Source organism: Colius striatus, chromosome 15 (genome assembly GCF_028858725.1).
Source record: "Colius striatus isolate bColStr4 chromosome 15, bColStr4.1.hap1, whole genome shotgun sequence".
Taxonomy (NCBI): domain Eukaryota; kingdom Metazoa; phylum Chordata; class Aves; order Coliiformes; family Coliidae; genus Colius; species Colius striatus.
Genome location: NC_084773.1, coordinates 820,269 through 841,937, shown reverse-complemented (window position 1 = coordinate 841,937; position 21,669 = coordinate 820,269). Strand labels below are relative to the sequence as shown.

The 21,669-nt window shown below is 38.2% G+C and overlaps 1 protein-coding gene across 4 annotated transcripts in view; it reads right to left on the bottom strand.

The window, feature by feature from the left end:
- Positions 1–21,669, bottom strand: part of ATP2B2 (ATPase plasma membrane Ca2+ transporting 2) — a 447,770-nt gene that overhangs the window by 73,455 nt on the left and 352,646 nt on the right. For all 4 annotated transcript variants that reach the window (XM_062007951.1, XM_062007952.1, XM_062007953.1 and 1 more), the window contains exons 9-14: positions 20,559–20,591; positions 19,075–19,170; positions 12,691–12,732; positions 10,798–10,962; positions 7,521–7,735; positions 5,764–6,006 (exon numbers count right to left, since the gene is read on the bottom strand). In XM_062007951.1, the coding sequence (XP_061863935.1) occupies positions 5,764–6,006; positions 7,521–7,735; positions 10,798–10,962; positions 12,691–12,732; positions 19,075–19,170; positions 20,559–20,591 (794 nt within the window). The remainder of the gene's footprint in view (positions 1–5,763; positions 6,007–7,520; positions 7,736–10,797; positions 10,963–12,690; positions 12,733–19,074; positions 19,171–20,558; positions 20,592–21,669) is intronic.

The window sequence follows — 21,669 nt, the reverse complement described above, 5'->3', positions numbered from 1 at the left end:
AGCCAGGCTGTGCTCAGTGATGGCCAATGATAGGACAAGGGGCAATGGGTACAAGCTGGAACAGAAGAGGTTCCAAACAAACACAAGGAAAAACCTCTTCAGTGTGAGGGTGAGGGAGCACTGGCAGGGGCTGCCCAGATGAGCTGTGGAGTCTCCTTCTCTGGAGACATTCAAACCCAGCTGGATGAGTCCCTGTGTGCCCTGCTCTAGGTGGCCCTGCTCTGGCAGGGGGGTTGCACTGGATGAGCTTTTGAGGTCCCTTCCAACCCTTAACATTCTCTGATTCTGTATTTATGTGATTATATCTCCCAACAATCCATAGAGCTATACTTCTTTTGGATGCCAATATATTCCTCACAAAAAGCAAGAACCCTTCACCTGGATACTAGATCCATGTTCTCAGTTCCCACAGCAGACTTTCATCTATTCCTGTAAAGCAGCTGGTTTTTTTTTCCCATTACTTTTACTCTTTTTTGCTTGTAGAAAGTAATTTCTTCTTATGTTTTTCATATATTGCAGGTTACCTGCCTGTTCTGCCAGCCTCCCTCCATCCCCCCAAGAAAATATGAGGTGCATTCATTCCACTATTCCGTACCAGACAATCGGTCAATGGAACCATTTGCTCTGAACAGTAAAATTCAGTGCCAAAATCTCTTGATCCACTTAAAAGTCTGTTCATTATATATTCAGGAAAAAGTAATTACACACAACAAGAAGGTGAATTAACACCTTCCTTCCTAAATTTTGATGGCTGTGTCTGTGGTGCTTCTCCATCCCACTGAGCTGCATCAAGCATCTCTGCAGTCAGCTTGCATCCTCAGTATCCTTCTCCCAAAGAGAGTAATCACTGTTTTTCCCCAGAAAAAAGACTCCTCTCAGGGAAGCTTGTGGGGAATCCTTATTTCTCCCTGCTGGGGTTATTCAGGGCCCACCAAGCAATCCCTGCAGCCTTGTGATGAGAGGTCTGACCAAGTGCACACCAAAGACACTCATCTAGGGGTATATTGGGAATGGAGCTGTAATTTGGGTGCTGGCAGCAACTTTGATAACTTCAGTGTTTTCTTGGAAGTTTTAGTCTCATATGCTCATAAACAAGAAATTGCTTTCTCTGCTCTGGCTGCACTGACATTGTCTACATTTATTTAAAAATAAAATGGTTTTGCCTTCATTTGCCTGTTTTGATTTTATCCAACAGAGGCTTTTGTCTTCCATTTTGTCTCATTCATTACCTGATCAACATTTGCTAACGTATAGACTAGCATCTGTTTACTTTATGCCCTAAGCTGGCAGAAGCTGTTGAAGGGAGTGAATATTTTGCACTTTTCTGTGACATCTCTGTTTAATTTCCTTCGAGGATTCTGTTACATTGCAGAACCACAGAATCATAGAATGGTTTCAGCTGGAAGAGACCTTTCAGCTCATGGAGTGCAGCCTCTGTCCCAGCCCCATCACCCACCAGCCCATTGCCCTCAGTGCAACACCCACCCAGCTCTGAAACCCCTCCAGGGACGGTGACTCCAGCAGCTCCCTGGGCAGCCCCTTCCAATGCCTGACAGCCCTGGCACCAAAGACATTCCTCCTCAGACCCAGCCTGAACCTCCCCTGGAGCAACTTGAGGCCATTTCCTCTTATTCTATTGTTTGTCACTAGAGAGAATAGACTGAACCCCAGCTGGCTACAGCTTTCTTTCAGGTACTTGTAGAGAGTGTGAAGTTCTCCCCTGAGCCTTTTTTTTCTCCAGGCTGAACAGCTCCACATCCCTCAGCCCTTCCTCATATAAGACATGCTTCAGATCCTTTCCTGGCTTGGCAGCTGCCTCTGGATCCTCTCCAGCACCTCCACATCCTTCTTGTAGAGAGGGGCCCAAAACTGGACACAGTATTTGAGGTGCAGCTTCCCCAAAGTTGAGTCCAGGGGAACGCTCATCTCCCTGCTCCTCAGATCCAGCCTGAACCTCGCCTGGCACAACTTGAGGCCATTTCCCCTTGTTCTATTGCTTGGTGTTCAAATGCAGTAAATGATACTCCAGATCGTCAGAACTGACGAAAGTCCTCCTGGTGCAGATCCAGATATTCACCTAACAAAACCCAAAGTAGCTTTCTTGCTCCCTGGGCACCTATCAAGTACTAAATTAAGTGCTTGTGTTAGAGCCTAACAATAACAGGTTCAACTGGGTCTTTTCCACTGGTGCTGAAAATCACTCAACTAAATACTAATTGTGATTTCTTCTTAATAAGAACACATTATACCCACATGGCAAGCATGTCATCTATGCCCTCTGATGGTTTTCAGGAGATTAGAAGAAGAAATCCTTTTCTAATTAAACTGAATTTCTTCAAGCAAGAGCCCAATGGAACAGCTCAAATCACTAGTTTTGGTATTTGGAGTCTTTATTTCATTATTGCTCCATGATTTGGAAGATCAATGTACTTGTCTGCTCCAAGTGCAATCAAAGTATTCCCAAAAGGCAAACTGTGTTTTCAGACTAAAACAGTCTTTACAGTCTCCATCACAGCTTACATGCAAAAATATATGGTCTAATTCTTATTTCAATGTGGCAAAGCTATCTAAAACATAAATACTGAGAAAGAAAGGTTTTTCTGGAGAACAGCTTCACACAAACAGCATAAAAGCAGCATTAAACTTGTTCTGAAGCTATTGGAATGCAAAATCAGACCACCCAGTAACATAATCCTTGGAAAGTATTAAAAAGAACTATATTTAATGATTCTATTGTTCAGCTGGAATAATTTGTGTTTAATTTCTCAGGGAAATTCAAATCTTTTATCTGAAGCAGTGACATTATTTTCTTTTTATATTTTTATCAATGGTTCAATTGCCCCTTAATCAAAAGACAATGCAAGTGGGAATATTTCCCATTCAGCAGAGCATCTTGACTAATTTTATGGTCCCATATGTGATCATTCCGAACAGAAGTTCATACAAAGCACAATTTACAGCACATGCATAACTAGATGACTAAAAATGGAATATGTAAAATTCAATCTTAGAGACATAACACTTCTATGCCCTTTGGGTTTGAGCTGATTTTCACAACTTGAATAAAATCTGCTCTAAGAAGGAGTGAACAAGTATATATTCAGTAATAGCATCCAGAAAATTGTTTTTGTGTACTGCATCCTGGAAGCAACTCCCTTACCTAATTTTTACTGTATTTATTTAGGATTTTAAATGAAGGAGGGCCATGGAACACTACCTTGTATCTTAAACTTTAGCTTAAGCTTGTGATAGATAATGAATAACATGAAATCCTCTGATTTAAGAGTTGTTATTCTCAAGGGATCCACACCACAAGGCTTGATCTTACGATGTTGCTATAAAAGCTAAAAGTATCACCATTAATTTTAACACTGGTAAGCTCAAGGAGTCATCTGATATGCATCCAGCACAAAGGTGATTTCCAGAGGACTTCACCCATTTATCAGTTTTACAGAGAACTGGTGTCTGTGCAAAGCAAAAGAAAAATTGAGATACTGGTGCAATCCTGACTCTTTTTAACAGGCACACATAACAAACTTCAATGAGAAGCAATGAAGTCAAACCAGAGTAACAGTAATTGTGAGACCAAAGTGAAATTTTGGGACTACTACTGAGCAGAATTTTTTCAGTCAAATGCAACTATTACCACAAAAGAAAGACAGAACATTAAACTTAATATCACAGAGGCATCACTGTGGAGAGTCTGATGCCCTCCCATGCCTCACTCAGCAACCTGAACCCATTCTGAGATTCAGACAGCACAAACTGGTGTGGGAGTCTACCAGTCTAAACACTTTGACTGTTTTCTGTCTCAGGCACTGAAAATGAACATCAAAATATGAAACAGAAGAAGCACAGCTGCCATTGAGTCTTGCTCTGACAGTCATATCTGACTTAAGTACCAAACAGTCTGCCTGCCCTCTGCCTTATTGTTTCCTAGGAAGGAGGAAAGTTCTGCCAACATTCATACCATTCTCTCCAAGATCTCCCAAAGTCAAACTCCATAGTGACAGTCAGAGCTAATGCTGGTGACTAGCATTACCATTACAGCAGGTATGGAGAGACCAATTTATCCAGCTACCTATTATCCTTCATCCCAGTTTGTCTCTGTTACCTTGTCTTAACTCCAGACTGTATGTTGAGGATGTCTGAGTCTATTTCTCTTTCTACAGAAGGAAGCATGTAACCTCACTTAGGCTGTAACAATATTAAAGTAAGTAAGATATATGTTCCTCTCCCCAACAATCAAATGTGATATTGATTTGTGAAAGCATGATTTACCCAGCAACAGCAAAATATCCTTGCTCATTTACCAATGCACAAATTAGATTTCAAAAAGCCACTGACATAAAGTATCTACACTGAGCTATCGTGTAGTATTTACACTGAACCACCTGAAAATTGAAGGCCTGTTCCTCATTTCAGCTGCCCTGGTGTGATTTTTGGCCTGGACAGACCATAGGAAACAGAATTAGATCCAGGATTCAGATGGGAACTGGTGCTGCTAGCTGGATGCCCACAGCTGAAATTGGTGCAGAGCTGAGGGAACTCTGCTCTTCAAAGATATCTGAATTCAAAACAAAAGGGCTAGCGCCAAACTCCAGTTGACTGGAGTCACAGAAGTCATGCACTCACATTGCTGGTTAATTTCAGCTGGAAGATGGCATCTAACAGTATATTTCTGAGCTGATGGAGGGTTTTTGTGATTCCCTGGCCACTCTCTCTTGATGTAGGAAGCAGCTCGAGCTGCCTCTGGGGCTGGTTCTCCCCATATTTCCCTTTCCAAAGAGCTTTCAGAGAGAACAGACCAGTGAATGTATCACAGCACAAATGACTGACACAAGGGTGTCTAAGCTGTGGCTTGATTTCAGACATTAGCTCAGGTGAAACAATCCTCAGGATCAATCCTTTCAAAAAACACCTTCACTGCAAACACACTTCACGTAACTGCATCAAGTTTCTCTAAACATTCTTCTTCCAAGTGATGACTGTTAGTCATATTCACTTATTTACATCTCAAGAATTAAAGGAAATATGTGCTGCAGTAATATTTCACCAATTGTTTTCTGTGGTTGCCTTTTGAAAGACCAGTTTAAAACAAGTGTGAAGCACGTGCAAGACTGATTCACGTAGCTCAGTGTAGAGCTACAAAAAGGACAATATATAAATTCATAAGGTAAAAACAACAGGTTTTGTTCTGCAATGCTAAGATTAAACTTGACCTTTCCAATCTATTGGAATTCCAAACATTTTTGACCTCTTAATTAGCTCTGTACAGAAGAATCTAATCCCACAAGCCAACAGAATATTTCCATTTTGCTCTCTGTTACAGACTGAATAAAATACTTTTGGATGTAATTCACTTGAAACCATAATGATTGAAGATCATTAACCTCCCTAATTTACCCAATCCAATTTGTCCTATTAGAAAATTAATTGAAAGTTCTTAGACACAAGAATCATTTGACACACAGGAAGGCTCAGTGAAAGCTAGTTGTGTTGGCAAACACCTCAAACTGGGCCATCTCAATCGAACACAGCAGGAGGTTTGTAAATGTGATGGTATTTTCTTGTACTTATAAATACATCCCTATCCTTAAAAGAATATATATTGTTTTTACAGCACCTGTTCACATTTTGGGGACCTCAACGGTATTTCACACTTCATAATCAACAAGAGGACGCTAAGGAATCAACATTCCCTTCAAAAAATGACAACTCCTCTGCTATGTTTCATTTTATTGACAGAAAAAGCCTACTTACCAGAATTTTGGTAGTGTAAGCACTATTGATAGCAATTGCATTGACCAGCAACTCCAGGGTTTTGGCGGGCACAGAATCTGGGTCAGGGATCTCTTTGTAGTGGATGTCACCAACGTAGGCTTGGACGACCGTCATCCGGTTGGTCGTCAGCGTCCCTGTTTTGTCGGAGCAGATGGCTGTAGCGTTACCCATCGTTTCACAAGCATCCAAGTGACGGACCAGATTGTTATCCTTCATCATTTTCTGAGAAAAAGCAAAGTAAAAAAAAAAACCTTTCAAGATTTGCTTTGACAGATTTTAAACTTCAGTTATAAAACAGTAAAAAACATGAGTTTAAGTCTAGTTCCTGAGAACAACATGCTCATTAAACTTCAATCGGGGCCAATAATTCAAGCCCTAGTTACAGACAACCAAACAGCAACTAGGTGGATCTGCCTCTGCAAGGGAGTAGGACTGGATGATCTCTAAAGGTCCCTTCCAGTCCGTACCATTCTATGACTCTATGATTCTAACTGTCCCTAAAGTAATGTTGTCTTTGACAAATCAGCATAGTTCAAGTGTTTTTTGGTGGATGTTTAACACCTAGAGCAGCAAAGAACAGCTAAAGAAACTGAAAATACTAGGATTTTTTTAAACAATATCATTGTTTGATATCTAATATCATTATATTAGACCTTTTTACTACTATTTCCAATTCCAGTGTTGTCCTGCAGCACTCAGAGGGACTATAAAGTTTGTGAAAGAAAGAAACTAATCAACCCCAAACAGACCAAAAAAAAACCCCCAACACCCACATCCATTAAAAGAAAAAAACCCAACAGAGTAGACAAGATGCAGAGTCATCCTGGAAATGCATGTTAGCTTTGTTTATGTTTTCAGTATTACCATCAGGCACTATCTTATACTCACAGGGCACAGTATCACCAGTTGTACACAAAGCTGTACTGCAGGCTGATGCTGCAATAGATAGCCATGCATGTGCTGCATGTGTCAGATGAAGAGGACAAGGAGAACTGGAAAATACTTTAAAAGCAGCTACAGTCTTTATTAGCAAAATCCCATGCTTGAGGTACACTAATAATAATGATATTAGGCTGCATATAAATCAAGCTATTCCTTTCTAATGTTCATATAGCAATTTTTACATGCTAAATGGAAATAAACTTTACAAAATCTTCACCTACGATTCCCAGAATGTTTAAATAAGGCCCATCTGACTCAACTGCTACAACAATCTGAGAATATTCCTAGATGGAGTAAACCACAAGTCTGGGATTTTAAATCCTCTTTAATTTCCTAATAGAATCATTTACATTGGCTACAAAGAACTGCAACTGCATTTGAGAAAAGGACACGAAAGCTCCAGTGAAACTCCAGTTTCTTTGAAAAATATTCCTGAAAAACTTCAGATCTTTGTCAAAACTTTGTACAGTTGCACAAGAAAATTTGATGAAAAAGTTATTCTGTATCAAAAGATTGAGCTAATAGTAAATTCCACTCAGTACATTTCTTAGCAACCTTGCAAACTAGGTAGGTATTTCTAATGTTTGATATTCCTGCACTGTGCAGCTCCCATGAATTAGGATACATATGTATTTGTATCTTTGCCACTTGAAATAAATTTCACTCTCCTGACAGAGTACATTAATATCCAGGCCAATTTTCATCACACCTGTTAAAACCTGAAGAGTAACTCACTAGCAAAATCAGCCAGATTGTATTTTTTTTCTCACAGAATTATCTTTCATGTTTCTTACCTTTACAGAATAAGCCAGAGAAATGGTGACGGCAAGTGGAAGTCCCTCGGGAACAGCGACCACAAGTACAGTAACACCAATAATGAAGAACTTAACAAAATACTGCACGTAGACAGGAGTGCACTCAGGCAACCACTGCTTCTTGTTGACCACAAACGTGTCAATGGCAAAATATAGTACCAAAATTATTACAGTGATGGCAGACATCACCAAACCTGTAAACAGAAAGAACCGATTACTAGAAAACAAAACACAATTAAAACCATGTGCAATTAGAAGTCTACATTTGAATTCAATATGAATTATTTTCTTACTCTATTTGCCATTTTTCACCAGTACCAATGATGGTGATAATGATACATTTTTACAGCCATACATTCCAGTGAGTAAGGAAACACTGAATTCTACAGAACAGCTGAATCATAATGTATTCATTTTTAAATACCATCTTCTTGCTGCCTTTAAAATAACTCAGTCACTTTTGTCCAACACGAGATAGTTTAAGCTTAAAAATAGCTTAAGCTATTTTTTTAGTGTAGTACCTTACTTGAGCCAGTACAAGATTTCTGTGTCCTTTTAAACTCCACCTTTTGCAAGTTACTAGTCTACTCAACATTCAAACACTTGCTTTCTCTTAAATAAGCTCATCTTGAGATGTTTGTTCAAAGGAGTCTCCTGTTGCTGTATAAAGTATTTTAGAAAACCCCTACTGGTATGGCTGGTTGAACACAATGAGGTAATACTGCAGAGTTCTCCACAGAACAGTTTTTAACTGTTTTTCTTGAAAATGTGATAAATACTAGTGTTTCTAAGGTTTCCCTTCTCAAAGGGACATATTTTTAGGAGAAGCGGCTCGAACGAGGTACAACACTGACAGTATAGTGCAAGACATGTAATGAATAGTTCATGGAAGTCACAAAAGATCCCAGGGACTTCAGATGCTCTCCCAGTGACAAACTTTGATAAGACAGAACTGCTCCTCCACAATATTGTTCCTGGATTTGTGTATGCAGCTAAAAACTCCATTAGAACATCTGTTTTGCCTTGCTATGTATGATTACTGCTCTAGGAAGCAGTTCAAAAGAAATTACTTTTTCTCTAATGAGATCATACAGTAGAAGAATGCTATGAATTTCCCATCTTGACTGAAGGTAAAACAATGATGAAATTGGTAAGCTGAACGATGCTAAGGTTGACAGGAAACAGATGAGTGTGGAGGGATTGTTAAATGCCAGAGGATAAAGGAAAATCCATCAAATTATTGTACAGGCAAATACTCATGACAGTGTAAGACATCCTCATAGATTGCCCAGTGACAAAGAAAAACCAAATGAGGTAATGATTAATTAATTTAATTCCTATGACTTGCCACATTATGTTTAGAAATCCCTACACAATTACTTCAAAAGTGATATTCACATACTTGCTAAAATACCAGAGAGTAATAATGAGAAGGCAATGTGGGAATGTACTTATTCTAAGAAATTACTGATCATGAGAAATGAAGTAGTTTTAGATCAAAGCACATAGCATTGTACAACTAGCAAGAAAACAGAGAAGCAAGAAACAGAGAAGCTTGAGGAACAGGAAGCTTGCTGGCTGAACATGAGCCAGCAGCGTGCCCAGGAGGCCAAGAAGGCCAATGGCATCCTGGCCTGGATCAGGAACAGTGCTGTCAGTAGGAGCAGGGAGCTGATCATTCACCTGGACTCGGCTTTGGGGAGGCCACATCTCCAATACTATGTCCAATTCTGGGCCCCTCTCTACAAGAAGGTGCTGGAGAGGATCCAGAGGCTGGGCTACCAAGCCAGGAAAGGATTTGGAGCATGTCTCAGATGAGGAAGGGCTGAGGGATCTGGGGCTGTTCAGTCTGGAGAAAAGAAGGCTCAGGGGAGACCTCACTCTCTACAACTATCATAGAATCATAGAATGGTGGGGTTGGAAGGGACCTTTAGAGATCACCCAGTCCAACCCCCCTGCAGAAGCAGGGTCACCTAGATCAGGTCACACAGGAACGTGTCCAGGTGGGTCCTGAAGCCCTCCAAGGAAGGAGCCTCCACAACCCCTCTGGGCAGCCTGTGCCAGGGCTCCCTCATTGAAACACTGAAAGAGTTTTTTCTTATGTTTAAGTGGAACTTTTTGTGTTCCAGCTTCATCCCTTGTGTTCCCCTTCATCCCCAACTACCTGAAAGGAAGCTGTAGGAAGGTGGGGGTCAGCCTGTTCTCCCTGGTAACAAGCAATAGAACAAGATGAAATGGCCTTAAGTGTCACCAGGGAAGGTTCAGGCTGGATGTGAGGAGGAATTTCTTTGCTGCCAGGGCTGTCAGGCATTGGAAGGGGCTGCCCAGGGAGCTGCTGGAGTCACCGTCCCTGGAGGGGTTTCAGAGGTGGGTGGATGCTGCACTCAAGGAAACAGGCTGGTGGCTGGGCTCAAAAGTCTCTTCCAGCTGAAACTATTTCTATAAAACTGGGCAAAGCATGAAATTGGATGCTCAGGAGATGATAACCACAGATTCCAAGTCATGCACTGTTCAGGCAGATAGGTGGAAGTGGAATCACGGGGTTATGTGACCAACTAAGTGTACTGAACTTAAGAGGGTATGAGAAGGAATAACAGGGGCAAAAATCAGACTGGTAAAGAAGAATAAAGGAGACTGAACAGAATTAAAGTTAGGAATCTGTAGTAGGGCCTCAGGATAGAGATGAGGATCTCTGTAATAACACTAGAAAAATGAAACTAATGAACATTATGCCATTATGAAAGATTTTCACTTTCTACCTACACATTGGAGAAGAAGTGCTACTTAGAACAGTAGGGACCAGATGGTGCTGGATACAAGAGTCAACAGATGTGTTACATTCGAGTAGAAGGCAGGAACATGGATATTAAGAGAGACCATAAGAAGGAAATACTCTGTAGTGATATTTTGAGATGATGGCAAGGATTCTGAAAGTGTGTATTCAGAAGTACTAAGGGAAGAGGAATTCAATATGTAATCACTGCACTTTGGAACATTGCCTATGAGAAAAGCTACATTTCATTTTCATTCAAATATTCATTACAATCCAAGTTGTCCAAGGCTTCCAGTTTCTTGACAGTCAAATCTAAGTATTAAAAGAGAAAAAGATCCTTGATACTAACCTTAGAACAGTATTATGATAATCTATTTCTGAATATTGTAGTAAAAAGGCCTATCCCTTTTAAGAACAGTTTGCTTTAAAACCCTTTATTGCTAGTAGAACACACTTGTATTTGGTGGGTGGATCCAGCCATACCTGCTTTGCCTATCTGAACCGCCAGCTTGGTCAGCTTTCCCTGAAGAACAGATTTTTCTTTCTTGTGCATGTTGGATTTCTTCTTGTCTTTGTCATCGCCCTCTCCTCCTTCTGCACTCTTCAGTGGCTGCATCTCCATGGCAGCAGCCCCATCCTGCTGCTTGGCTAATAATGCAGAACAAAACCATTACTCCAAAACCATCCTTCATTCTCTTAGTGTTGATACTTACTGAATTCACCCAGTGACACCCATTTCAGGGGCTGACTGCAGTATGAATGGCTGTAGCTATGCCCAGAACCACACTTCACTGCTACCGCAGATGACCCTGTGAGATCCAGTGGGGTTCTGCAGGGGCATGAGCATACAAGTGTACCCACATGCACTGCACAGATATGGGGACATGTAGTGTGCCCTTTGTCAAGAACCATGAGAACCACTGATTTTTATTGATTGATGTTTTTAAACTGCCAATGACATTCTGTGTTATACACATATATATCACTTAAATGTCTTGCACTTAATGCCTTACTTGGCAAGTAGCAGTACATCAACACTGAAGAATTTCACAGCAGATCTCAAATGCAAATAGTCTGTATTTCTTTAATTTTTAGTATGTCTCATAGATGAAAACATACTCTTTTAATGAAAACACATTAAGGGTGATGTGGTTCCATGGACTATCCATGTGACCCTCCCCTCGACTGCATGGGCACCTCACACTTTGCAAACCATTCTTCTGGACAATATCAGACTTGAAAAGTTTCCTTATCATTCAATGTTCAAGTACCTTAACCACCAGGTCTGGTGGTGATACCATCATCATTCGCTCACAGATGCACACTTAATATAAAAGCTAAAATACCCGTTCTTGTAAGAGTGATAATGGTAATATAAGGAAACTTTCCTCTAGCATCAAACTGAAAGATGCAGTTTTTTAAAAGCAATGACATTCCAGTTTATATATGTGTATGTGTCTGTCTTGTACTGAACACACACAGAAGTAAATTAAATAGAATGAGATGAAACAGCTTTGCTTTGACATTCGTGAACACGTTGTACACAATTCCGCTCATTTGACCTGGAAATCTAATTTGTATATCTAACCTCAGAACTTATTTATTTAGTGTCATTTTTTTAATAGTTTTCTACCATTAACCACTGAGTTTATCTATTCAATTTTGGATCCATCACCTCTGCAATCTCTAGTATTGGTTGAGAAAACAAAGTTATAGTTTAATTTCCTTACTTGGCGTAACTCTAAGAAGTCACGATATCTGTGTCTCAGGTAATGAGAAAGGAACCCTGACTTTGCCTCAGAGAAAACAATTTATTTCAATTCCTTCCTCAGATTGTACATTAAAGAAGAATCTCCTAAGATTCTTATTTTTCCTGTTATTGATCCTTGTAACACACTTTTACATTGCTAAATAATCTCATGGCTTTTAAGTCTCCTTTTGTTAGTACTTTACCTTCTCTCTGCAAAAAAAAAGAGATAAATGTCTGTACGACACCATTAAACACCAAAGACAACAAGACATACCAAAATTAGGAAATTCACTAACAATACATAGCATACATAACTTGCACAAGAAAAATGAATCCAAATGAGCTTTGTGACATGACAGTATCACCTATAAACAGCTTTTTAGAAATATTGATCTTGTCCTATCCTAAACATCTGATATACCAAAATTCTCTAAGTTAAAATCTCTTTGATAAGGTTTTGTTGTTGTTTGGGTTTATTGTTTGAGGGTTTTTTAATATTCTGTTTGAACAATAGGGCCATTTTTTACACACAGGCACAAACCACAAGTTTCCATTTGATTTTTTAACAGAATTTAACTACATGCTAAAAGAAAACGCACAACCTCCTTAATACAAAAGAAGATTACCTTTGTTCTGGCTGTTCTCCATATTCCCATCCTGCATTTTGCCTATATGATGAAAAATTTCAACAGACAACAGACAGTAAACAATCTTCTCTCACGACAGAACATGAAAATGGGAATTTAAACAAAAAGGGCAGACAAAAGTAATGAGCATGTTACAGATACTTATTTATGATCAGTAGCCACCATTATTACACATTTACTTAAAAGCATGGACAACTGAGCTGGGCACGTTCAAGGAACTGCAGTCAAGTTCAATATTGTAACATTTAAAATACTAAATATCAGCACATCTTTTTTTGAGCAATTTCTGTAAGCTGAGAAGATGAAACTAAAGAGTTCAGTGGTGTTGGAATTTGAGTAATATTCCTGAAAGGAAATTTCAGAGGGTTGGGACTTAAAAAAACCCCATGTATAATTTTGGCACACAGCAGTATAAAGTGGAACTTTCTTAATGTATTCCAGAACTGAATTCATTATTGTAACTAATTGAGACAAAATGTAAATAATAGCAGTAATAATTTTTTTTAATGTAAAATCAGGTAAGACTTTAAAATGACATCTTCCTCACTTGTATTATTATTACAGTTACTCCTGTAAATGCAAGTGCCAGTTCACCATCATTTATCGTAAAGAAGGGTTTGCCAAGTGCATTTGTAATTGCCAGGTCAATAGTTTAGCTACATATAGTCTTACCATATCAAAGCCTTTAGTGATGCTTTTTTTTAACTGAAAATAAACCATTTGAAAGTGTGTATGAAATTAAAATGGCAAAATACAAATCAGAGTGTACCAAACTTTGGTAATCAGAATAACCATCAACCTGTTTGAAATGTACTCAAAATTTCTTAGTGGGATCCCTAATGAAACTTTGACAGTGATAGATGAATTTCTCTCACAGAAAAGACTACTTGAGTTTTAGAAGTATTACATTCTGAAGAGATGACATTCTCCTCTTGTGTAATGCACAATAAACCAATAATGCTAAGGAAAATGAATGGCTAAAACACCTGTACCAGATTTTTGACACATTCTAATAAGAAATGTATCCTTAGAGTTTATAAAACAAATATTAAGTCTTGCTCTTCTGATTTCTTGTGACAATACAGCTGGTACCAACACACACAACAAAGCAGCAGACATTATGCTTCAATGTATGTACTACTTTTTTCACTCTATGCTGTGAATAACTTGTAGCAAAACTGAAAGCTATGATGCATTTCTTGCACGTTTGTATTTTCAAGAACTGGGAGATCACTAAAATCTTCCTTCTCAAAAAGAGTAAAAATGGCCAAATCATTCATTAACTTACCACCCATACTGGTAGGCACCAGGAAATTCAAAAGCACAGAATTACAATGAAGGAAATGATATCTCACTACATATAACCACCTCAGGATGCAGATGGATGACTAAAGTCTGCTGAAGTACCCCACTTAGCATCAACTGCTTGTCTCTGTTCCTAACTCTATTCCTAGCTTGGCTATAATATCACTGTTTAAAAGGCAGACTCTTTCTTCCAAAGACTTAGGTTTTGCCATAAGACATGAATCTGGGAACCTGAACAAGTCCAAGTTCATTTTCATGGTGAAATTTCCTTTATAATTTCTTCATACTGTGCATAGTTGAACTTCATATCTGCCTAATGGCTGTTCTTAGAATGGTTTTTAATCAAATTGGTGGAAGACATAAAACATCTCTAGAGATTCTGATTTCTGGCTAGAGGATAAAGCCTCCTTTAAGAATTGAAAACGTTACTTTAGAGCAGACAGTCTGCTCTATGTCCTGCTCTATAATTCCTTTATCAGAATACATTTCAAAATTTTAAGGCAATATAACTGAAGATTCTTTAAATGAGAAAAAAGTAAAAAACAAACAAATGCCAAATCCACAACTCTCATGGCTGGCAAACACAAAATACACTGGATTTCCTATGTAAATTATTTAACCTTATGACATATTTGCTATTAATAATGGTATCATAATTGTAATGAATGACACTAACATTTTATATACCCTGACCACCTAAAAAAAGCAGTACACAAAATGGACAATTGCTAATAACAGTGTAAACATTGGTAGTTAAGAAATATATTCTTATTAGAGGATAGCAAAGTGGAGGAGAAGGAATCACAACTAGTTATATTCCAATTATTTAGCAAGACTCACAAAGAACAGGTAGTTCAGGTAATTATGAGAAAGAATGCTGTAAAGGATTTATTTCCTCTTGTTTCCAATAATTTTAAGCCTGCACTTAGCTATAAGTTATTAACAAGGAAAGAAGCTAAGAAAGGAACTAGGACGACAGAATCACTACTGCTGAGAGATCCTCTCTCTTTTCAGTTAGTGCTAGGAGCAGAAATACTATCCCATCTTTCTGACCTTTTGTGCATTGTTTAGAAACATTAAAAGGATTAGTACTTATCAATATTTTAATTCTTTAAAATATGGTCTATTTTTACACAATTTTTTGCAATTTTTTTCTTATTTTCTTTTTGGAAATAAGTGAGGAAAAGAAACACTGTCTGGGCCCTGAAACCTAGAGGAATGCATCTGAGTTTATCCCTTTCTAAGCAAGGATGAAGGTTTAGAAAAGAATACAGAGCCTAGTAATATGACTCATACTCTGCAGTTGCTTTGAAGGTTTTGAAATTGAACATTAAATGTTTTGCATGTTGCCTCTGCCTTACTCCAATCTCTCCTTTGGAATGCAACCATGGTACCACGATTGCATAAGTTCTCACTCCAAAAGACAGCTATTTCTCCAAATAAACTTTCCAAGAAGACTCCCTTTTACCTTCTCCAGCCCTTGCTGAAGAGTCAAAGGGACAGAATAACAACTACCTCTTACTGGGGTTAGAAATGATTTGTACATTGGAGTAAGTGCCTGGAATCAAGGGAAGAAGCTTATCGAGTTACGTTCTCATGTGCTGTGATGGAGCAAAATATCTCCAAAATATTCCAAAATATCTCTCCTTGCAAGAGAAATGAGTTACAGTCCTCTTCATGACAAAGTCAATTGCATCCTGCAGCTAGTAAAAACAGATGCATGCTGCAGATCTATATATAGGGGCAAAAGTCACATCAAACAGATCTGAAGTGAGTCATTAGGAATTCTTCCATGCAATATGACATCAGAGTCAATGCATTAGTAAAACTCATAGAACCACAGAATCTCACAGAATCATTAAGGTTCAAAAAGACCTTTAAGACCATCAAGTCCAACGGTTCCCCTCACACTGCCAAGCCCAACACTAAACCCAACCATGTCCCTCAGCAACTCATCTATGCTTCCTTTGGATATTTCCAGGAATAGTGACTCCATCATCTACCTGGGCAGCCCCTTCCAATGCTTAATAACCCTTAATAATCCTAACTCCCTCTTAATAACCCTCTGGCACAACTTGAGCCCATTTCCTCTTGTTCTATCATTCTTTACTGGAGAGATCAACCCCTATGTCACTACAACTCCCTTTCAGGGAGCTGTAGAGAGTGATCATGCCTCCTCTCAGCCTAAATTTTCAGATCTGATTCCACTGTATCAAATAAGAAGTTTTAAATAAACCTTCCATGTGCTCACTAAATAACTTCACTTACAATTCAGAAAATACTTTAAAATATATTAAAACTGCCAATTGCTTTGCAGGAATTGAATAGTAGTGTACATATGTCAGAACTGACAGAATTAACAGCTGATGTGAAGTACTTCAGCTGAGATATTTCTCTTGAGTCTGGTCTGGTATTTCTGTAGCAGAACATAATTTTAAGTAACTAATTCTCTGAGTACTAAATGCCAAAAAAAGCTCAAATAACCCTGATTTAAGGATTAGGTGGCACTCTGCTACACAATGACATGCACTACTTTCTCTAGGGAAATGAAACTTGGGGTAAGCAAGCTGTATAGAGTAATTGCTGCTTCCCATATTTTCTTTCAAAAAACCTAACTTTTCTAAATACAGTATTTGAACATTAGATGAACCTTCACGAATTACTATCTTTCTGTAAAATTTTCCAATCTCCTTATAACCTTGACTTGCAACCTGTCAAAAACTGAACATATTGTCCACAGTTTTAACAAAGAGATCATGAAATTATGATGCATTTTAATCCCAATCACTAGAAGTGAATTGATAATAGTTCCTTCACTACAGCAGATAAACAGGCTGTGCCACAAACCTGGAAGTGTTTATCAGTATAAGCTGTTTTGTTTTGAAAACAAAATACTTCTTGTGTGTAACTATATATTGACAAACAGGAAAATAGCAATATTTTATTTGAAATGGTAATGGCTTGATTTTCAGGTAACAAGCAACAGCATTTCCTAAGCTAAGCACTTATTCAAGTATATTTATTTCTTATGTGAAGGCATTTTCTGCACAGAGGTATTAGACTTTAGGTAAAAAAGCTTGTTTCTGGTCATATCTCAGGGAGAACTCTCAGATATTGCTGAAAAAATTCATTTCATCCATATCAAAAATATTTCTGCATGAACTCAGACTCCTTGCTTCAGGATGTATTTTTCCCCTTCCTTTCTCCCCTCCATAACGTATCTACATTTTAAATGTTCTATAACTCATCATCACTGCTGACTAGAAAAATGTGTAGTATAAATAGAAATCAGACTTTGGCAACTTCCCAGACAATTTCAAGGCTCTCAGATCTAACTCCAGTAAGAGTCTCAGTTCTCTTCTGAACACAACATCAGGTAAGTTGAATTGTGAAAAGTACCTCCTGTTCATGTTGATCAAAGACCTGCAGAATTAATTCAAGTGCCTCACCTCAGAAAAGTTAAAAGCATAAAAAACCCCCACTCAGCTGCAGGGAAAAAAAATGACTTCTACACTCTGTGCATTGAAAAGAAATGAGTATGTACCTCTCAGCTCCAAGATCAACAGGGACAGGAACTGTTGCTTCTCAAGGGACAAAAGATAATGGAAAATCACATGCTTCCTTAAGATACAGATTTAATATCCCTTGGACTTCAATTTCCATATTCAATACAGGCATTACGATAACAGAGACAACCTGTTAGAACGACTTTGAACTCATTTCTGCATCTTGCCGAGCGGTTGTTCTCATCCAGCAAAGCATTTAAGCATATGCTTAATTTAATACTCAGCAACTTGTAGGACTGAGCATAAAAGTAGTACCACAGTCTCCAGCAGGACTGAAGGAGGGTATCTGGTAAGACTGTTGTATGTGTATGTGTGTTTCACACTTAACAGTCTGGAATTATACAGCTTAAAGAATGAAATAGTCATCATTAACTTCCTGGTTCTTGGGCCCTAAGGAATCTGAAATTGGGATGCTGGAACCAAGATAATATACTTCCCTGTCATGCAGTGAGATATGTAGCCACTGTAAAGCCTAGTTTTGCAGCAAATTTAGAATGAGTAGGAACTTTAAAATCTAGTTACATGTTTGCTTTCAATGATAATGAAATTATTTTTCAATAGGCTCAAAGATTTCCAATGTCATTGCTTCAAATGAGGTACTACACTTACTAATTGTTTAGTACTAGGTATTGCTAAGTCAGAAACTTCGGTTTCACATGCATCATGCAACATATGCAGAAGAATATAGCTGGTGCCTAGACAAATACTGATTCATTCCATTTAATACTGGAATTAGAAGAGATGTCAAAATATCAGCACGCTAAGAAGTGGGGTCAAGAATCCATACTGAGAGACAGTCAAAACTGACTACAGTAATATTTGGTGGTCTTATTCATTGTAGTAAATACATCATTAGAGGATCATCATTTAAGGGTATACACAAATAAACATAGCTTTTCAGTCAGTCTCCTTCAAAAAAGATGCTCAAAGCAGCAAAAGTTATTCCTAATGCACTGGTAGTTGAAACTAAGCCAGATTCCTGATCCCAGCACTACTTCTCAGAACTACATGAAGACTATACAAATACTTATGAGAGTGCCACATTGAAAAAAAAGTAAGCTATTTAGCACAGCATTCTTCTTCAGATCTATGCTGACAAATATATAAACAGCTGTACAATAGCACAGCATTCTTCTTCAGATCTATGCTGACAAATATATAAACAGCTGTACAATGAAACTTCATGGTAAGGCAACTCAACAGTTTTGAAACTAACTTCACTTAACTGCTCCTTTTAATTGCACTTTTAATTAATGGCAAATAGATTATAATTCCTCCTTCTTCCTAGCCCATACCTAACTCTATGTGAATAAAGTAAATAAGTCGCAGCATCTTTGTGGCATCTCTTATAAGCTACTATATGGTTTACAGAGTAGGATCTCTCAGAGGGTAACCACATGCACATAGAACATCTGTGCAGCTCATAAAAGGAAGAGGGAATCTTAGGAGAGAAAATCTGTCAAATAAAACAAGCTAGGTGTTCGTGACGTACCATTGACTAAGCTGGCATTTGCATTATCAGTGGCATTTGCACCTGTTGCACCATCTGTGGCTGAAGGAGGGTGGGAGGAGGGATGGGAAGAATCTACTGAGCAATAATGGATAGAAGAAAAAAAAAATAACAATATGAACATATGCACATGACAAAACAAAACCAAACATTTGTGAAATACTATGGCTTCATTTCCTCCAAAATCACTCTGTTCAAAATTAATTAACAGAACGTTCAAAAGCAAAATGTGATATAAAGTAAGGCAAAAACTCATACATGGAATAACAGAAAAAATAAAATAAACCAACACAAAAGATGTATAACAAAGTTAACAGAGCTGGTGAGAACTGGCTGTACACAGTACTATGTTCACTGCTTTGGTCCTTGCATGAGCAGTTATTTTACGTTAATATAACGTTATGCAAATACTGCAATGGTTAATGAATTTACACAATCCCTGGTTAGTTTAAAAATATGCAGCTTACCACACAGTATGTCTTGCATTTAATGTAATTTTGCATATTATGCACATTGTTGACACATCTCATTCTAACATGAGCTCCATCCATGTCCTGCTGTAATGTAATTCATAAGCACAGTGATCCGAGGCAAAACTCTCAACGTTATCCGTGGAAATAGCAAATGTAGATTTAAGGAGAATAATAACTTAATCTACATCCACATCAAGGACAATATGCAATTCCTTGGTTTGTGGTGAAATGAAAAAAGTGTCAGAAAATCAAATCCTCTGTTTGTTTTCAGCAATTATCTGCCTATTAGAGAAATTAGTCAAGAAATCTTTTCCAACAGGAAGGTGAAAAGCTCAGGGAAGACTTTATTATTTTATTGTAATTTTCATACTAGTGTTCAGAGAAACTAGTTTATATAAATAATAGATAAACAGGGTTTCGTTTTCTTTCTGTTGGAAATGCTCTAATGAATCCTGATCTGCACCTGACCCATAGTGACTGTTTCTCACTGTACTGGTTAGTTATTCAAGAAAAATGGTCTGGTTTTATTTACAAATGGTAAATTGGGAGAAGAAAATAAACAGCATACAGCATTTAAAACACTCTCTGGGTAACTACATTCAAGAAAATTTCAATTGCAAATTTGATTACTGTGATGGTAATAAACTGTTTTGGTTACTCATGCTTATTTTTCACGCCATTTGGATCTTCATACTAACCAGCACAGCATGAACTACTAGCAGCCAATCATGCATTCCAACATTCAATATACTGTAATTTACTCCTGGAGAATAACTGATTATTCAAGCTTAACATTAAGATTTGCAACACCAACATCGCATTCACACTTAAAGGTTTGCCATGAACAATCCCTTCTATTTGAAATTATTCTTTATTTAATCAGACTGATTCAAAGAGAATTAGTTTAATCATAAGTTCAACCCTGATTTGCACCAAAGCTTGCTTGCTAAAAGCCCCATCCTTTCATTTGATGTGGTACAATTCTTACTCTACCTGGAAGCTGAGGTCCATCCTCCTGTTTCACACCTGTATGATGATTTTTACAAAATGTTAATGAATGAGAAAAGGATACACCCACATACCACTGAAACAAACATTTTCATTTGGCAGGATTTCAGAGAACTGTGGGTTTATATGTGAGAGTACATGATTTGAGTTTGGGCCTCAATCTGCTAAGAGCTCTGCCCAGCCACTCCCCTGCACTAACACAAAGCTGCGAGAAATATCATGAAGAAAAGATGAAGGAATTTGCTTGGTATTGTAGCTATACACAACTAGATTCAGCAACTGCACAATAAGTTGTTATACACCTCTGTAAGAATCTCTGTCTCTAAGGTAGGAAGTTATGACCACAGTGAGTGCATCTCCAATTTCTCTTTCCCTGTCTTTCAAGGCTATCCGTTGAAGTGAGAGAATCACCAGTATCCTGAGTAAAATACCCTCCAGGGAAGGCCAACTCAGTTAAGCAAAGGACCTCAGTGCAGACAGCTGTACATTCAATCAGGGACTGAAGTTGCTTCTTCTCACCTGAAGTATCCTTAGACATTGTCAAAGCAGACAGTGCCAGATCTCAAAAGATCTGTTTCTAGGAGTCTTCCTCTTAATGATACCAAGTTTAGACTCTAAAGTACGGTAACAATGACATGAAAGGATTTTACTTTGTGAAATTTAAGTCTTTCCCCTTTTCATGTTTCAGACCTTACCATGCCTAGCAGGTTTTGTGCATTTCTGTGTGGGAATGAAAGAGTAAACATGTCAGCACGTAAAAATTTCCTCAGATTTCCTCAGAGAAACACGGAGGCCTGTGCAACCACTTGCTGAATGTGTTAAAAAATGGAAATTGCAGATCATGAAAACCATTTGAATTTGGCCATCCTAACTGTAGCTTCAAATTAGAAGGATGGAAGTGAACAAAAGGTGCAACCACACTGCCTGACAGATACCAAGTAAAAAGTTCAGTGAAGCTGTAACTACTCTTCCTAATTAATAGTGACATCCACTAAAAAGTGGAAATGCATATTAACTGGCCCTTAATTATGTCTGAGAGATAAATATTCTTAGAACAAACTTGGAATAAAATTCTGAATCTAGAGTGTACAACTTG